Source organism: Centropristis striata, chromosome 19, assembly GCF_030273125.1.
Source record: "Centropristis striata isolate RG_2023a ecotype Rhode Island chromosome 19, C.striata_1.0, whole genome shotgun sequence".
NCBI lineage: Eukaryota > Metazoa > Chordata > Actinopteri > Perciformes > Serranidae > Centropristis > Centropristis striata.
Window position 1 is genome coordinate 22,902,522 of NC_081535.1, and position 20,142 is coordinate 22,922,663.

General features: G+C 38.6%; 1 protein-coding gene across 1 annotated transcript in view; it reads left to right on the plus strand.

The window, feature by feature from the left end:
* unc5da (unc-5 netrin receptor Da) overlaps nt 1-20,142 on the plus strand; it is a 220,560-nt gene that overhangs the window by 142,310 nt on the left and 58,108 nt on the right. Inside the window, exons 3-4 of the mRNA XM_059357890.1 lie at nt 13,711-13,854; nt 14,059-14,162. Of these exons, the coding sequence (XP_059213873.1) occupies nt 13,711-13,854; nt 14,059-14,162 (248 nt within the window). The remainder of the gene's footprint in view (nt 1-13,710; nt 13,855-14,058; nt 14,163-20,142) is intronic.

Here is a 20,142-nt window from a genome sequence, read left to right on the forward strand (position 1 = left end):
TTTCACCCTCATGTTGTGCTACATTCCTGCTAATGTAGAGACTGGTGTTCCCTCAAAAACGTCAATATAGGGCATTTGTACAGGCAGCAAAATACGACTCATGTTTATGTTTTCAACTGTCCTCCGCTATGCTGACGTAGTAGTAATGGCAGATGTCACACTCAGGGTGGGATGGATCAAACAAACAGCAGACTTTTCACCCAGGAAAACAGGATTCATGTCCCTTGTGAAAACAAAAGTAAATTACTTTTTACGGAACTTACCTTGTATATTTAACTTATGTTGTTAACGTCACTTAAGTAACTTCCGTGGCTGACAGTTTATGAATTTACATTGATTTATTTACTGTTTAAACTGTCTTTTATAGCACCTAACCAGGACATTTTTTTGCCCTTAACCTATAGGTCAGTGTTTTTTTTAGCCTAAATTCACAGAAACTGCAGCCTTTTTGACAACCACAAACCATATGTGTATGTATAATGAGATGTGAGCTATTTTTTGAATGTTCTTCTGTACCGTGAGCCACAAAATATTTATTTTGGCAAACACTCACATGTGTCGTTATGGGTGGTGTTGACAAATAGTCCATTCTTCGTTTAGGTTGGAGATCTTGTTGTTTAATGTAAAAAGAGAATTAAAATATAAATGCAATCATTGCATTAAAATAATAATTACAATAAATAAATAATAATAATAATAATAATGTAATTAAATAAGTTGTTTGGATACAATGATATTCTGTTTTGATGGATGTCTGAGTTGACAGTGGACAGTGACGGGGATTCAGTGAGGTAACATTCAAGATGTTCATCTTGGCCTTCATGCATTCATTGTACAGTAGTTTGTGGTGTTTTTTCAACTGGTTGAACAAGCTAGTTGTGTTGCTGTGTCATAGTCACAAGTCTCATGCACTCTGCAAATATGATTTCTTCCTGCTTGACATCACTTGACCTAAATCAATTTCTTACAAAAAACAATAACATCCAAACAACTGATGGTGAGGATCCATTTCGAGGCACTAGCTATTCTGCTCCAGACAATTTAATTCACATTTTGCCCATCTGCAGCCTCCTATCTTAAATGTAGACATGTACATTATATATGGATGTGGCTGCTTTATTGTTACTGCACATATTATGTACAATGGGTTAGTGTGCAATTTGTTGGTTGGTGGCAGTCTGTGAATGTACTGTATGTACAACAGCAGGCACTGCTAGCACATTATCAGCTTTTACTAACAATAAAACATATTGCTATAGGTGATTCTGGCCCTTTTTATACAAAGCATTGTATTGAAAAACAAATTGAGTGTTATTTATCACCAGCCACACTGTGCAATTAGGCCCATTGAGGGTTCACCGCTTGAGTGGTTTTGATGGACAAAATGGGAATAAAATAAGGATCTGTGATGTGCATTTTTAGGACTACAAAGCACAATTGTTTTTGCTCACGCTTTCTATCTTCAGAGTAGGTTGTTGTTCACTAGATTAGCAGCATGTAATTGTTGTATTTTACTGAAAACAACAGAAAGTAACCTAAAGGGAGTGCAGAGCGAGGCAGAATGTAATAGTCGGCCAGTGGGAGGCTTGCAGTTTTGCTGCAGTCCACATCTGTTGAGTCATAGTGGGAATTTAACTAAGTAAATGGAATTGAATTTACAGTATGTTCGGAAGATATTTTCCCACAGATTTGAGAGGAAATAGTAAGCGTGTGATGTGCTGGTTGCAGGTTTTCCTGTGGGTACTCATAACTGTTTGAGGAAAAGTGTAAATCTGTATTGTGCGCACATGAGGGAGTGTTTTACCCATCCGGCTGGATGTTATGATGTTGAGCAAACATAGTTTCTGGCTTTACGAGCATCAAAATCTGCCATTATTGTTTGTGTGCCCTCGCTGTAGCACTAAAGGTAACTGGCCTCACGTGAACCATGAAGCAGGAGCCTGATCAGGGCTGACAGTAATGGCTGCCCCACATAAACACAATGGAGGAAGCTGTCTGCAGAGAACATATTTAAGTCCATTTTGAAATATTGTGGCTGTGAAAGGTTGTCCAAGCTAATGCGAAACAATGCCTACAACTGTTTGAGGGTAAAAGTGAAATGTATCATGGGAGAGAAGGACAGAAGAAGAAGTGCTAAATTCTAACTATGAAAGTTGAACATCCTAAATTATGCAACTGTATTGTCACTGATCTGAAACCCTGTATTACCTTATGTGACTTCTTCATGGTCATTATGCAGCTAATCTTTTAAACCAAAGTTTCAGTGTTATCAGGAAATTCTTACATTTATCAGCATATTTATTTATCCACAATGGGCGATGTGTTAGCCAGAATCCAGCGATATGATACATATCATCATACATGTTTATGACATATTAAGATTCTTTATACATCCATTGTGTGACCTTAAGCTACTTTTTTTCTCAGTTTATGATGAGTCAAAAGGACACCCGAAATAAACCACCATCTTCCACTAGTTTTAATAACAATTTATGTAATTAACAATTAAGACTGTGTTTTTGAGAAACAATACAATATTGCAAAAGAAATCAAATGTATCAACGTTATCTTACGCCCCTACTGCCAGGGTTGGGTGGTAGACCCATAATATGTAATCAGATTACAAAATATAGTTGCAAGCAGTCATTTCGGGTTCAAGCTCTTTTTCACTCATGAGGATGAAAAAGCTTAATTAACAAAATAAAAGCTGAAAACGAGAGCATGAGGGTTTCAGACTTCACAAACCTTAGCCAGTTGAAGTCACTTCAACTGGTTATATTCTCTCGTAAAATAATTAAATAAATGCTGCATTATTGTAATGGTGAAACAAGTGTTTCATTGGCTCAATCCTTTTGAGCCACAATATAAAATCATTTTATTTATATTTTTTATTTCATTATTATTATTTTTGCACAACAGAACAAGAAGCAAGTTGTGCAGGTAAGATTTTTTTAATGGGCCTATAAAGGCTCATAGAAAATAATCAATAAAAATAATTACAACTTTTACAAAAAATGCAAATACAAAAGTCATGCCATCCACACCAAAACAAATAAATATGCATAGAACTACAAAACAATTTCAAAGTAAGGACCCTTTATCACACAAATAAAGTAAAATACTGTAGAGAGAATAATAATATATTGATATATTTCAAATAAATACATATAATCAGCTTAGATTACATCTAAGAAAAAGTGTAATAAAATGAAAGTTGCATTTTCAAGGATTACTTTTTTGAGTATGTCTTTAAACAGGCAATGGTGACTAAACTCATGTTTATTTTTTGTTTGTTTTGAAATTAAAATATTAATTCCTTGTTATTGTCATTGAAAATGTAAGATGAACATTCAAAGTTCTCCTCCTCTTTTGTCCTCCCTGTGGTCTTTGATTTATAAAAAAGGGGCAACAAAAACATACACAACAAAAACAACAGTCCACGTGTTGTAGATTACACACTGCTGTTGTTTCTGCTGTACTGTTTTTATGAAGGTCATTTGACTGTAAACTGTAAAGATATTTTAGATGTTTATGGAGAAAAAGAAATATTTGTAGAACTCAAAGTGTCCATTTTTTCTGGAAAAAGTTTTTGAAGTAATCCAAAAGGTCTTTAGATTATATTTTTATGATGATGTTACTTGCATGTAATGTGCGCTGTGCAGCAGGCAGAGTCAGTTACTGAATACAATGTGTCGTGAAATTCAGTACAGCAGTGTTTACATGTATATCCCTTTGCAATTATTAATCCGTTTGATAAACCTCTGACAGACGAGACTCAGCTGGATATTCCGTGTAATCATCGCTCCCCAGATTTTAACCTTCCTTCAGGAAAACGGCTCCACTGATAAACTCCTTAGAATGATGCTAGAAAGCTGTATGAAGTCTTTATTAAAATCAAATCAGTCTGTTTCTGTTATGTACTGGAGAAGAGGCTTGCCAAAGACAAACTAAAAGAAGGACGGTCGCCGTAAACACAACGCAGACTTCTGTGCGGCGACCTATCACAGAAGACAACTTTATTTTTGTCTCTGTTGAAACGCTGTGAGAGATGGAAATGAATGATAGAACTCAGGAGATTATTGAAGGACGGAGTGAAAGGAGAGCAGAGAGGAAGGTGGAACAGAGGGGATATCTGTGCCTATGGACTTGAGCTGAAAGGATGATACCCTGATAGAGAGATAAGAGAAAGAGAGGATAAGGTGGGGGGAAGAGGACATTGGAAAATGGAGAGAGAGGCTGAAATGGATACCACGTTGGTTGTCTCTAGAAGGAGAGGATAGCAGCTCCTGCAGATTTAGCGATGACGAGATAGTGGTTGAGGGAAAGCGTTTGAATGCAGGGAGGATAGAGGAAGTATGGATATCTATTCCTGTTGATGCTCTGTCAAAGTCTGACTCCACTGTTGTGTATTATGACCCAAGCCACCTGAGAGATACCATCAACCAGGCATGAACTCTGGACGAGGAGAGAAAGGTGGGGACTGCTGAGGGAAAGTGAGATGCCTCGGAGTCTCTCAGTGTCAAAGAGTATTAGCTAAAGAAATGGAAGTGAAACAAATGAAGTGGCCCACAGAGTGAAAACTACTTGTGTATGCAAAACTGGCTCCTAATAAGCAGACACGCGGTTTTTGGATAAACATAAACAAGCAGACTGGGGGAATGACACGAATGAGGTCTCGCAGCATTTTAATGGCTGAATTATCATGATTTTTTTATGCACGGAGTAATGCGTCCCTTTGGTTCCAGGATTAAGTATGACACACACAGCTGGGACCAGACTGAAGATGTTGCTGGGAGCATGTTCCGCTTGTCTAGCAGGGTTCGTCTGCGTCTGGCCCTCAGCCAACCCTCCCAGCCCCCACATGCTGAGCTGCATGCCGCAATGTCACATCACACAAACATTTCCCCAAAGCTGGGTTCACATCAGACAGACGCGCTCCTAAAGCTATACCCATCCACCTCAGCCCACAGCCCACGCCGTGTCACACTATGTACACAGCTGCCTCGCGAGGATCCCTAAGACAAACAGAATTCTGAAAATCCCCAGCCGACTTGGCGTTAAGTACTGCGGAGACATTGTGGACCGGGTTGAGCTGAGCCCGGACCGCTTCTGCCGATCTGCTTGGATCAGGAGCCACTTGTAGCTGGCACCACCCGGCTCCCTTGGGGCCTTTTCATAGACTCAGCCAAGGCGAAACAATGGGCCAAAGCCGGGAGAAATCACACCATAGGCGCCGTGCCAGACAGACCAAAAGAGAGACAGGGAAAGAGAGACAACAAGAGCGACTTGGGATGATAAGTGAGCATCAGCATTGGTATATCTCTTCCTGACTCCTTTATAGAGGCTCCATTAGACACATATTAAAGGACATGATTGAAGGGGCATTTGGAAGTTGCTCCACCTTCAGGGCTGTTGTCAAGGCTTTGTGGTGCTCTGTCAAGAGCCACTGGCATGAGCCTGAAGGAAAAGGGAGACAAGAAAGGAAACAGGTGGCTTGGGACTGGCTCATGGAAGGAGCTCAATGGATGTTTGTGTTCCTGAAGGCAGAGAAGTGACCGCATGTCATCGACATGACCGAGCAGTTATTGGATAATTTCTCCAGCACAGGATCATTCCAGGCCACTTGGAAGAGGGACTGAGCTCTTTGATCTCTGCCTAATGTGTGGGAACCTGAGAGTCTGGGTGTCTTTCTGATTTCTCTCTTTGTTTATCTCGCCTTCAGCAGAAACACCATGGCCCTCACTCAAACAAACAATAGCTTACCCTTCAGTGTGGGTGTATTATTGCTACTATTTCATGCACTTGTGTCTGAATATGTGTGTTTTTACTTTTAAAGCTGGGGTAGGCTGTTTTAAAAAAAATGCTAGGATATAAAAATAGAGCCCTCCTGCAGCTCACCCCTCCCACCAGATAAGCAAAGGTATATGCACCATGGATGTATAAAAAGAACTGGATAAGGCACTGCTGCTTAGCCTTTGAGACAGTTTTTCCTAGTGGCCACTTGTGGTATTGCAGTGGAAAAAGAATGCATTTTTCCCACTGACCGCAATAGATGTCTGTAAAACTGTTTTCTGATCCATGAAGGTTTTATGTTTGGAAACACTGCTGTACATATTCAGCACTCTGTTTAATGCGGGAGTAAACCCAGGAGCAAGAAAAAAATGTTGGTGCATGTGCAAGGCACCATCTCTGGGTCCGTTATCTAGTTCTTGCATTATATGCACACACTTCATTCAGCAGTCTGTACGGGGAATTTATATGATAAATATGAATTTTTCTTTGTAAACTTGTTGAGCCCTTTCAGATGGCATCCTATGATCTCAAGGCTGTAGCTACATAAAAATAAACTTGATTAATTGCAATCATAAACCTCTGGCTGTAAAAAGCATGGCCTAAACTTTGATAATGACATTTTATATTGCTTTTATTGTCTGATTCTCTTTTAGACTCTCTTTTTGATAAGTCTCTTCATTTTTGGGTTGCTTTGCAGTGCAGGCAGTTGCTGACAATGCATGAATAGAAATATTTCTGCAGGATTTTTCAACCATTGAATCCTGCTGTCACCACCTACATTTGTAGAAAAGCCAATAGAAGCTCCCTGTCTCTGAAACGATCTGTGTGTGTGGTCGAAGTGTCTTGTCATGGGCTACATTCTGAGCTTGTAAACAGAGCCAAGAGGAGGTACAGAGTCCGAGTTGTCTCTAAAATCACATGTATTACAATATGCTGAAAAGTTATTATGTATTTCCCCCCCAATGTTACCAAAAGAAAACTGCCTAAACCAGCTTTAAGCAAACTGAAATTCTGTTTCTTTTTCTCACCCTTTCATTGATATGGAAAGCAACATTTCCTTATTTTATTTTTCTTTGCTGGTCATAAATGTTCTTGCTCTGTGCCAGGAAGAAAGAAGGAGCTTTTGGAGTGACTTTGCAAAGCTGTGGCTCACTCCACCCTCAATGAGTCAGTTTCTTCTTCTTTCAGCATAAAACATTGCACCAGGAGCAGCACACTGTTGTTTATGCATTAGTTTCTTCTGTTTTCTTCATCATTAATAAAGATGAGGAGGTCTGATTGTGAAAAAGACATTGTGTATTAAGAGACAACATGCCTAAACCCATTCCCTAGTCTCCTTAGCACTTAAGGCTATTGTCACAATCTGGCAGTGAATGTGCTCGTCAGAGGCACTTAACTGAAGTTTAGAGGTTACATCAAAGAAAGGTGTGGTGTAAGGTTGGTTATTGTTAAGAATTTAACATTTAAATAAATGGACATTTTTAAGACTTCAAACCAGTTTCAATTTATCAATTTTTGAAGTTAAATGCTGTGCTTCCATGAAAGAACTGTCACCAAGTCACTAAGTCAGCTGAAACAATGTTGTTAAGCACTAGAATTATTGCTTTATAAAGGTCTAATGACAAGTATGTTATTGTCACAAAAATATATATTCATAGTTGTGAGAAACTGTCTCAAATTGCTTAATCTTCTGTATTAAATTGTTTTCTATGAGTGTATATGTATAGCTTCCAACAAAATAACACAATAAATCAGCATGTACTTACATGAATTAAATAATAAAACATGATTTGTGTTTCAAAAAGTGAAAAAAAAGAAAGAAAGGGTCCGGGTGGAAATTAATCGTTGAAATAAGAATGGGACGACCATTGAGAAAATACAAGTCATAATTGCTTTGGGCCATTTTGCATGATTTTTCTCTATTTCTTTGTTTATAGAATAGGAAGGGACCCAGATGAATGCTAAGCTGTTTGTGAGCGAAAAAGAAATGATAGTTATTGACAAAAAAGTTTAAAAGCTTTTTTGTATGCACTTTGGAACCGGTCCCCTGGCTTTACCCCTTTATATCCTGCACTGTACAACTAAAGTGGTTAAAACTGAAGAAAAGGTAGTGTGTTTTAATCATACTGAATGTCTGAATGCTGTGTTTTGCACAACAAGATCTCCAACCTAAACGCAGAATAGACTGTTTGTCAATACCATCCATAGTGACACATATCATAGCTTGTGAAAATCACACGTGTGTTTCGTGGCTCACTGTACAGCCAAGCGTTCTAAAAACAACATGTCATTATCATAGACTGTAGGTCATTATACGCGGTGGCTCATAAACAAGAATCAATCACATTGTCACAATCATTTCATGAAGAGGTAAAAAAATATTTTATTCCAACTCAATAGGTAACAGTGTATATTCATGTACAGTTTGCGGTTGTAAAAAAAAAAAAAAAAAGCTGCAGTTGAATTTAGGTCATAAAACCACCGACCTAGGTTTAGGCCAAGGACCTCCTGGTTAGGGTTAGAAAAGACAGTTTTAACAGGAGATAAATAAATAATTGTATGTAAATACCAGAAGTGGTTAAGAGGGTGACGTCACTACCATAAAAGCCACAGAAGTAACGTTAAAAAAAATGGAAGTTGCGCAAAAAAACGTAAATTACTACTACGCGGCAAAATGATGGCAGAGGACAGTCTAAAACATAAATATAAGTTGTATTTTGCTGCCTGTACAAACGCCCTTATATTGTTGTTTTTGAGGGGACACCCAGTCTCGTTTTTCACCAGTAATCATGCTGCTTTGTCTTAGAGTAGCAGCTCCTATTCTCACAATTACCTGCATTTATTTTGACACTCAAGAAAAAAATGTAATTTTGCCCCCTCACTAGAGTGCAATCTCCTGTTTTTATTTTCCTGTAGTTAAATCTGCCTCTCTCTCACTTAATCAGGCATGTTGATTAAGTCTCTAATTTGTAGCGGTGGGAAGGAGGAGTAGATGGAGTGGGTGGCGGTGTGTGTGTGTGTGTGTGTGTGTGTATGTGTGTGTGTGTCAGTGTGTGTGTATTGTACGTAATATCAGTCAGTCATTGCAGAGGATTACAGTGTCTTCAGAGAACATTTCTGTTTTACATTACTTCATTAGGCTCCCTTTGATAACCTTTCATTTCATATTATTAGTTTTCATTTAATCCCAGCCCCTGTCTAAGCTGCTGTTTGCAATGTACGGCATGACGGCAAAAGCCTGTGGAGAGACAACTCCTCTACAAGTGTAGGGCTGCGTAATTAAGCAATAAGCCACAAGAGGCCGAGCTTTACAGTGATTTCTGAACAGCTGCTGTGAGATGTGTTGTTAGGCACGACTTGTTAGCTGCACGAGAAATCAGCATAAAGTAAAAAAACCTTTATTAATTTACAGCCTGCAGGAAATAAGGTTCTATAGTCGATTCAAATCAATTAATAACAATGAAAATTAATTAAATACTGATTAAAGCTATGAACCTTTTCATATTATTCATGATTTTTTCAGCAAGAGCCATTTCATATATTTACATTCTGTAATTACTTCCCTATATATTTTTTCTTATTGTTAGTGGCAGAGTCCTTCATCCTCAATTCGATTGAAATGACCTCTCTACATGTTCTCTTATTAATATCAACCTCATTGTTAACTGTTCACTTTCCTACGGCAGTATTAGAGTTTTAAGTCACTGCTAATTCAGACCAAACACTGTGAAATTACTCCACAACAAGTAAAAGTCCTGCATTCAAAACTTACTGAAGTACAAAAGTATCAGCATCAAAATGTACTTAAAGTATCAAAAGTTAAAGTACTGGTTATGTAGAATGGACCCACTCAGATTGTTTTATATACTCCAGATATATTATTGAATTATTATTTTTGATGCATTTATGTTAGCAGCGTTTTAATTCTCTCAAGGTAGAGCTCATTTTAACTTCTTAACACACTGTTATGAGGTTTAATTTTAATTTCAGTGTATGCTCAATCTATCAGGTTTTTTTTAAAGGTTAAATTTTGACCTGAAAAGTAAAGCTGCTTAAATGTAGTGCGGTAAAAAGTGCGATATTTGCCTCAAAATGTAGTGAAGTAGAAATATAAAAAGTTACATAAAGTGGAAATACTATATACAAGTACATTAAAATTGTACTTGAGTAAATGTACTTAGTTACATTCCACCATATCCTGCTGCTGCTAGAACCCAAAAATCATTGAAACAGCAATGCTTTCATTGTGAAGCAGTCATAGGAAACTCAGTGAGGTTAGTGCTGACTGTGACTGTGAATCAGAAATGCATCTATCAAACATAGTGAGCTGCTTTGGCTGCATTGTAAAAAAAAAAAAAAAAAAGGAAAATACACCTCTTGCTTCTGTTTGTTCTATTTCTGACATAGTAGCTGCTTAAGGAGGGTTCACTGTGGTATTTAAATGCACTTGCTGTTACCACCAGGGGGTCACACTTCCTGACTCCTTTATAAAGGCTCCATTAGACACATATTAAAGGACATGATTGAAGGGACATTTGGAAGTTCCTCCACCTTCAGGGCTGTTGTCAAGGCTTTGTGGTGCTCTGTCAAGAGCCACTGGCATGAAGGAAAAGGGAGAGAGGAAAGGAAACAGGTGGCTTGGGACTGGCTCAACCAATACTTAAAATCATGACTAACTTTAGCTTTGAAATATAGGTTATAGCATTTTTCTTTGCTCAATAGAGCCAACTTATCATAAATCTTATACAGAAAGAACTGTCATAGCCATGGTCATCCGGTATAAGAAAACAACGATATGCAATGATTAACCATCAGCTCATTTTCTGTATCCAGTGTAGCATGAAAGCACAGTGAAATCAGCTAACTAGCAGACAGCCATGGATGTATAAAGATAACTGGATACAGTGTTGGTTATTCCCCATAAAACTTGGTCAGTCAACAAGTTAACTTGAAATATCCAGATTTTCTTCATCTATTGGACCCATAGGACTTGCGGTTGTCCACCAACCAAGCCAAATTCTGCATACTTTCTGTATGCACTTTGGAACCCTAGATTTACGTCTTTACAGCTTCAATATCTTATCAGGAGTTAAACAGAACACCTGTGGAAGTCCTGTCAAACTGAATCCTGTACTATACAACTAATGTGGTTAAAACTGAATCTTGCTGAATGTCTGAATGTTGTGTTTTTCACAACGAGATCTCCAAGCTAAACAACAGAATAGACAGTTTGTCAGCACCACCCATAAAGGCACATATCAGTGTTTTGTGGCTCATGGATCTAAAAAATGGCACACACGTCATGATACATGCACGTTCAATTCGTGGTAGTAAAAAAAAACTGCAGTTTCTGTGAATTTAGGCTACAAAAACACTGACCTAGGTTTTGGGCACAAAACATTACGTATAAATGTGATGCTCAAAATGTAAGTCACACAAGTTCAGTGATGTTTTAATCACATGATTTACTTTTGTTTTCACACGGGACACAAACCCGTTCTCTTGCAGGGTGAAAGTCTGACGTTTGTTGTTGTTGAATGTAAAATAAAATGGTTCAATCTTCTAGACTTCCAAATGTTATCAGATCCAAATGGATCAAATTAGGTTATCAGTCATTTTGTGGGTTGTGACGTCCAGAAGTTCCAGACATTTCTTTACCAATGTGAATCTGTGGAAAAGTCTTTCTGGAACCAATGGCATCACGTTACACACCCAGAGATTGTAATTCCACCATTTTGCCACTAATAACTGCCAGGCGCTCCTCCTGGTACAGAAAATAAACGATTAAAAATTGTCATTCATTCGTCTGGAAATGTGTGGCTTTCCAATGCTGTGAAAAAAGTGTGTGCATGAAGCATTACGTAGTTATTTTTACTCTTTTAACAGCTGCCTCTCCATGCTTTGCAGCCTACTGCTGCACTGTTGATTGCTCGTTATTGCAAATCCTCACCTCAGTGAGTCAACTCCTTGCCACAAGTCGGTTTATAGAGAAGTTGACAAGCTGCAATAGTCACAGCCCTCTGCAATGTCAACAGTGCACAGGAAAATGTTCTGAAAATTCTTATATGTTGATTTGAATTAAGTTTTATTCTAAAATAGCTTTTAACAGGCCTGCCTGTAATCAGCATTGAATGGAATAATGAAGTTCATCCTTGCACATATATACCCTTTAATCTGCACCGCCTCCGCAGCAGAATCTAGTTCTAGTTATCTTTGGTGGGGGAGTATTTGTTAATGTCACGCCCCACTCCCCCTCTGTGCATTCTTAATTGTATACTGCGCAGAGTGATGAGGTCAGGGACCAGACACCTCAAATTAGCTGTCCATAACTTAAAGCATTTATATATAAATAAATCTATTCAAATCGGTGGATGATGAGGTTTCAGGACACCACATATGTTGTTTGAAAGCTGCAATTTCCTCGATACCCAATAAAGCCACCCTATTATGCATTAATGGCCTGAGCCTGTCATCTTTTGTTCATAGTCTGGCATAATTGAAATACCAGGCTTTTAAATTCCCATCAGTTGTCTCAGAAAATGTTCGCCTCACGCCTCGCTCATTACTGGCTGCAGCACAGACAATATGCAGATATTAACGGAGGACCTGTGTGACATGAAGCCAAAGTTCTCCTGCAGAAATAGATTATCTGATTTTCATAGAAAGTATCTGTGTTCAGATGAAGTATTTAATTGCTTGTTTTGCTTGTTTTTACCTTTAAATTATAGCTGCCAAAAAAGAAAAATGAGTGCTCACGCTCTCCTTTAAAACAATAGCAGGCTGATGTGTTCCTCCCCTCAGTTAAATCCTCCAGTGGAAAGCATTTAGTGTCACTTGTGTATAAATGGATTATAGTTTACAGATACTGAAAGAGGATATCAGGACAGACTAATAATTTCCAGTACATCATTTTGCATTGTTGGCCATCTGTCTGCCAAAACCGAAGTTTAAACAAGGGTTTGTCACAATGACGTAGGTATTAATATTCACAATGAAGTTGTCTATTTGAGCGAGATAAATTATACAGTACAAAAGGCTCAACTGAAGAACTTGAAGCTCCGAAGCTTCATTCATAATGTTGACATTGAATTCTGAATCAACATTTGAATGCTGTGCAGCCATTTTTTTTGTTTTGCATGTCTTGTTAGTCTGTCAATCCAGTATATCTGTACAGTTGCAGAAAAATATTAGACTAAACTAATATTATTAGTATTATACAATGTGTAGAATAAGATTCCAGTGGTGTCTGCGTATTTCCAATAACTCCAGAGTGTTGTAAAGTTTAAAAAATTATTAAGAAAAAATATTATAATAATAATTTCCAGAATTCACAACACATTTTAACTTAAAAGCTTTTTCTGGCTTTTAAAAAACAACATTTCAGCTGCAGTCAAAAAACTTGCTCTCCCGATTGCCGCACACATCGGGAGATACACACCTGTATTAACGGGCGGTCTAACTACACCAAAAATGACACTTCTGACACAATAACAAATGATACATTTCGGCTCTAACGCTATTATAGTAAATTAAGTGGTGACAAAAAAACTATTATATTTTGTATCTGAGGATTTTGTTTGAGGATTCTTAAGAGTGAAAATGTGACATTCAAAGCTTCATCTGCAAACCTCAGTCGCAGCTTCGAATGTAAAAATAAATGACATTCAGTACGGTCTTAATGGTTTGGTTTAAATTGTTGTCCACGTAAAATTGCTGTAATTGATCTGGTTTGAGTAGCATCCTCTCCTCCTCCTCCTCCTGGCAAATGGCAGATCTGTTTACTGCTGATAATCTTATCATATTCAAATTTCACTCATCATCCTGTCTCTACGAATCTTCATCTCTTCCATTGATCTTCCCCTGTGATATAATGAAAGCTAATCTCTCGCAATCAACCATCTCCATCTCTGTCTGCAGGGCTGAAGATCCGCGAGGTGATGATCAACGTGTCCCGTCAGCAGGTGGAGGACTTTCACGGCCCGGAGGATTACTGGTGTCTGTGTGTCGCCTGGAGTCACCTGGGAACCTCCAAGAGCCGCAAGGCAACTGTCCGGATCGCCTGTAAGCAATATGTCACTTTAATACCACTCTGACCTTATTGTTCCCCAGAAAAGGTTATCCTTCAAACTGGTGGCATGATTTTGTAGAAGCCATCATTTCTTTTCCTGTTCATGTATGTTTGTGTGAGCAAAAGAAGGTCACACATGAAACCCGCTTCCTCCATGCTGTTGTTCTTTAATGCATGTTGTTTATTCTCTCTCCTAGACCTGAGGAAGAACTTTGAGCAGGACCCCCAAGGCACCGAGGTGCCTCTGAATGGCATGATTGTGTTGCACTGTCGTCCCCCAGAGGGAGTGCCTGTGGCTGAGGTGAGGGCTTCTTGCACTTCAAACAAGTAACATTTTCTCCTGTGTTGCCTGGAGAGGAGCAGTCATCTGTCTGGTTTTTACTTCCAGTGTAACTCTGTATTCATGATGCATTGTTTTGTTACTCTCAAGCCACAGATGCATCTGCACTTTTCTCTCCAGTTTAGTATAAGCCCGGGCTGCAGTTGATGAGCTGAAGATGCCATTTGTTTAGTTTCTCGGGCTCACTCTGTTCAAGGAAGAGCGATTATTCATATACTGGGAGTAAAATCTATCCGTGTGCATCTTTGCTGTGTTCTCTGGTAAAAGGGGTGTATGCCTCTGACTTATTTAGATGTCATGTATTCATTTCACTCTCACTATCATCCCCACTCTCTCTCCTGTGTGTGTGTGTGTGTGTGTGTGTGTGTGTGTGTGTCAGTGGTTGTGTGTGTGTGTGTGTGTGTGTGTGTCAGTGGTTGTGTGTGTGTGTGTGTGTGTGTGTGTGTGCGTGTGTGTGTGTGTGCGTGTGTGTGTGTGTGTGTGTGTGTGTGTGTGTGTGTGTGTGTGTGTGTGAAAGAGCCTGTCGTTGCCATTTTAATTTTTACTATGAATATAAAATGAGGCTCTTGCGGACAGTCCTGTTGAGTGGTGTGTGTTGTGCTGCTCTCTGATGTTGTGCGCCTTCATGTGAAGGCTCAGCAGGCAGATATGTCAATATCAAAGCCTGTGTGCCCAAGCATCTGAAGCTTTGCATTTATTTAAAGGCACAGTCCGTGATCCATACGCAAACAAAACGACAGCCCTGCTGGCAAATTTCAAAGCAAAGGACTAGAACTGTGCTATTACTCCCAAAAAAGATTGACAGGTCTTTACATACTCTGACTAATAACTTTATTGGGGTAGTTTTAAAACTTTGTTAACATCAGTGATGTTTACAAACAGCAAGAAAACACATCTTTGGGGGGTATACAGGTCCCCCCATATCTTTAATATGATCAGTTTGGAGACATATATTTTTAAATTGTGTATCAGGTCAAACTTTTTTGCATTCGGAGTTTTTTTCCATAAGCTTCATAATTTTTCCAGCAGAAAAAAAATAACAAAGCAGAATGTGATAAGTGGTTAATCCAATTAGAACCCAACAGCAAGTAGGGTTAGGGTTAGATATACAAACTAACATACTTCTAGTTGTTTTAGCCACACAAACTGAATGATATTACCTTTCAAATGAAGCCTCAAACATGCATTCTTACATTTTTTCTGTTCAAAGCTTTGGTCAAATCGTAACCCTTCCTCTACCCCTAGCCCTAGGTGGGTAGATGTTAATGTTATGAACTTTTTTTGAAGTTTTTTTATATAGAAATATATTTTCTAAATAATATATTATTGGATTTTTACTATTGATTCATTTATGTAAGCACCGGCTCATTTAAATACTTAATATATATGTTTATACGTTAAATCACCAGGAAAGTAACTAAAGCTGTCAGCTTAATGTAGTGGAGTAGAAATATAAAGTTACATAAAATAGAAATATTCAAGTTAAGTACAAGTACCTCAAAATTGTACTTAAATTCAATAATTGAGTAAATGTACTTAGTTACTTTCCACCACCCTCCCCTTGTCATCGTGGGCTCTCTCCTCTGGCTTCTTCCCAGTCCAAATACATGCAGATTAGGTTTATTTGGTGATTCTCAATTGCCCATACGAGTGAAGGAAAGCACGAGTGGTTGTTTCTGTTTCAGCCTTGCGACCTTTCCAGGGTGTATCACCCCTCTCGCCCATGTCAGCTGGGATCGGATCCAGCCCCCATGCAACCCAAGTTCAGATAAGCAGTTAAGGATAATAAATTAATTAAAGCATCCCAAATTTAGATTCAGGGTTTTTCCCACTTAGAACAACATTTTGGGGACAACAAGTGTCTCTAAAGCTCTATTCACAGCTGATTTCCCACACAAGGACAATCTATTAAAAAAAAAATCAGTATTAACCATAACATAATGATATTATCTATCGCTACTAACTGCAGTTTACAGAATACTATGGACTTCAACATCTGTCTGTCACCATGTCAGCAAAAATTCACCTTTGTTAACCTGTCCAATGGCTCATCCCTGAAAATCTGACAATGTTCATCTTAGATTCAAGATTTTCAAGAAAAAAGTGTCAGAAATGTATAAAGCTCATACATTTTCTCCGTGTTCCTGCATTATTGGTTGAGAATTTTTGTATTGATCCACAAAAAAGGCTAAGCTGGGGCATTAAAACTCCTTAAAGATTACCATGCACTCCCTCCACAGCACACATGGAAAACTGTGTGTGTGTGTGTGTGTGTGTGTGCAATGAATGATTCAGCTCTTGCAAATGGAGCATCGGTGTACCACGAGTCTCCCCCATGCATTGTGGTCATCAAATAGGCAACTCCTCATGCATTCATTAATGTGACTCTGGCTAACAAAGAGAATGGTAACAGTAAATAATGCAGAGACAAATTCAGCTCCCTCTAGTATGACTTGCAACGGAAAAAAACACACTCACATCAAGAGTTGGGGATGTGGCTGTACTTTTCTCTTTTCATGACTCGAGGCGTTGCTCAGAGGTTAAAGCCTTTTTGTAACCAGCGCTGTGAAATTTGGCTCAGAGAGAAGCTGTAGCTCAGCTACACTTTGAGTTTAAGGAATTGAGGTCATGGTGCATTGTGATCTGATGAACCCTGTGTGTATTCTGAGGCATATTTATTTTGGTCATGACATTTATTTGAATGTTTCATTTTACTTCGATTTGTAACGCATCATGATGGAAATTAACGCTGTAACAGTCGCAGTAATTGCTGAGCTGACCTAATGCAAATGAAATGAGTTCCAACTTTGCATGCTGTTTTAAGACACGAAACGCTGCCGACTTTACAGCTCGAAATCCCCTTATGTCGCCGCTCTCCTCATGTTCTCAGAGGCAACACTAACAGTGAGAGAGAGAGGGAAGAACTTTATCCGCATCTCGCTGTAACTAAGCCACCCGGGAGTTTACTGGGCTGCTGTGGAGGATGTTAATGAAAATCAGAGAATGCCATATTATCTGTCCCAGCAGTGATAGAGGCAATAATCTGCACGCAGTGTAAGTCCGACCACAGAGAATGTATCATAGTAAAACAGCTTAAGTCTGCTTCAGTTTATTGGAGACAAGAGTCAAGATGGCCAAATCTTTTCAGTTGGCTCTACTTTTTATAGACGGGGAGCAGTTTAGAATACAGATTATATACACTGTGATGTTGAAGTTATTACATTATTGGCTCTGTTTAGGGCATGATAATCACATAATCATTTTCTTAAAGCCCAAGTGAAATTAAAATCCCCTTTTTGCTTAGAAGTCAATATATATATCCTCAGTGTTTGTTCTTACTTGTTTTCTTATTTGCTTAAACTGTAATTACCAAAAAGAAGACGGAGCCCTGAGGTTGCGGGACAACTAGTTGCTTTTGGACCCATCAAAGACTAGTGTGGGACAAACACAACACTGATGCTGAGCTCCAAGTTGCATGTTTTTTCTTTAACTAATAGTAAATATTTCTGCTGCCCTTAGAGAGTACATACTGTTGCATGCAGTATGCATACAATTGGGAAATACTAATATTGACCTTCCTGCTTCATATTCATTGCAGTTCCTTGCTGTAAACTGTCATCAGGATGTTATCTGTCTGTGCTCTCTCCCAGAGGATTGTGGGTAAAAATAGCCAGTAGAGCATGCTGACTTACGTACTGCAAAATATGACCTGATGCAGGAGGACATCCTGGTATATGTAACATACTGAATTTGGCATACTATGCTAATGTAGCGGTCTATGCATCGTGTATTAAAGAATAAAACCACAGTCACTTGTTACTCCAGCTTCCATTTATTCGCCAATGAAGAAAATATGTTTCTCCAGCTAGCAAAGTTAGAAACTACTGGTTAGCATCTCTCTTCATGTCCATTGTATACATTTTAAGCAGACCAACTTTACCACAGACATGTGTTATTGTTGTCAGGAGCTTATCTCAACAGATGGGACCAATAAAATACATTTTTACATATAAAAATAGTTATTTTAACAGAGCTTAACACAAATCAACCTTACTGCGAGTGCAGAAACAAAAGATGACCGTTTTCTAAAAACGTGTTGTGCCAGGGAAACCTGCACGGACTTGCATGGCGTTCAAGTGCAAGCAGCACACCACACAAATCTTGGTACTTTACATACAGTGCATGAAATCAACAAAATACAACAGTAAACCACATAATAATGTAACATACAGGTGAATAATAATAATAATTTAAATTCAGCACACCTTCAACGAGAATAAGATCTCCAGTAATGGCAAGTGGAATCACTTTAAATCACACAACACACTAATAACTCTGTTACACTAATAATAAAAGAATTGGTAGTTTGGGTATTGGAATACACCCTGAGTGTGTGGGTGCTGCCGATGACTCAGCAGATGTTGAAATGACAAACGAAGAGTAACACCAAGTGGTAATCAGCACGAACATTAGCAGGATAAGCTGCCTATCAGCATTGAAGCTAGTTAGTTGCAATTTCGAAGTTTCCAGGAAAACTGGAGTGAAAACAAATCAAAACATAGTGTTAGAAAGTTTGTGATGAAATCAAAAAGGTTTTTGCAAGGTTGAAACAAATTTTTCTTTAGTCTTTAAAGGCAAAATGTTTAGTTAGGCTAAAAAAGTAAAACTCTTTTTCCTTCTTTTATAACTCTTTTAAGAGTCATAAATTTGTCACTGTTCTCCCAGTGTAGTTGGTGTTTTTTTGGTTCAGACCTTGTAGTGGTGATGTGGAAACTGCTGCATATGAAATGCTGTAATTTGAATTTTGAAAAGGCATCAACACCCACTTTTCAGTCACGTTATGTCTGGCAGCCTTGACTCGCAGCTCTGATCCACAAGTCTGAAACTAAATATACCAGGACAGTGTTGATAAGTGAGATATGCTGTGAAAAGAAGTGCTGCAGTTGTATTGAAGGAAAACTCATGTACAATGTAACGTTTTCTTTTTAGATTTTGAAAAGACTGCAAACTCTTGTGAGGGCGACAGTTTAACGGGTAAACAAACAGTTGGTGGTGGTAATGAACCAATTCGTTGTTTGCCAACCGACAATAAAGCTCTCGCTGTTCGCCATCATTGTTTTGATACTCCTGCTACTTCCCGTCATCTTCTGACACTATTTTCTGTGTCCCATCCTCTCTTTTTCATTGGCTGTTGGCAACAGGTGTTTACAGTTGGGTAACGCTACCCGATGGCGTCCAGATTCTGCTCAAAAATTTCAGACATGTTTGATTGACTGCAACAGAGGTAGGGTAGGTCTGTTCCCTCACACACTAACAGATATGTGTGCCAACTATAGCCGACAGTCCCCAACTAGTGCAGACTGGTGCAGACATTGCCCAACTGGGAATCGTGGGTAAAATCTGGCAACAAAATCAGTGTGTCCTCAGCGTTTCAACGAGTTCAGACCAAAATGCCTCTGAATAAACAGACAACCAATCAGAGCAACAAAACATTTCAGCAAATATTTTAAAAAAACAGTTATAACCTCTATTGTAAAATGTTAAATATGCATAATAGCTTCATGTTGTACAGTATAGTTTATAGCTTCACAAAGGGGAATTCAAAGTTCAGTCCGACTTGAAAACATCAAACTCTGTGCTAAAATCAGAATCCCCGGAGGATAGAGATCACGGCCATAATAATAACTGCTTAATTAATGTAGCTCTAACAAAACAATTAGGGCACCACCAGGGAACATAACTGTCACAGGAAATTGCACTTTTTTATTTACTACTCAAGATTTTATAGCCTCACAAAGCAACACTACTCAGTTGTCACTGTGGAATATAATTTTGAAAAATATCTACTCATTACTGAAAGCCCAACAATCAGTACAGGGACTGTTTGAAATGTCGTAGCCTCATAAATACACATTTAAAATGCATGTAGGTGTTGTAGTTA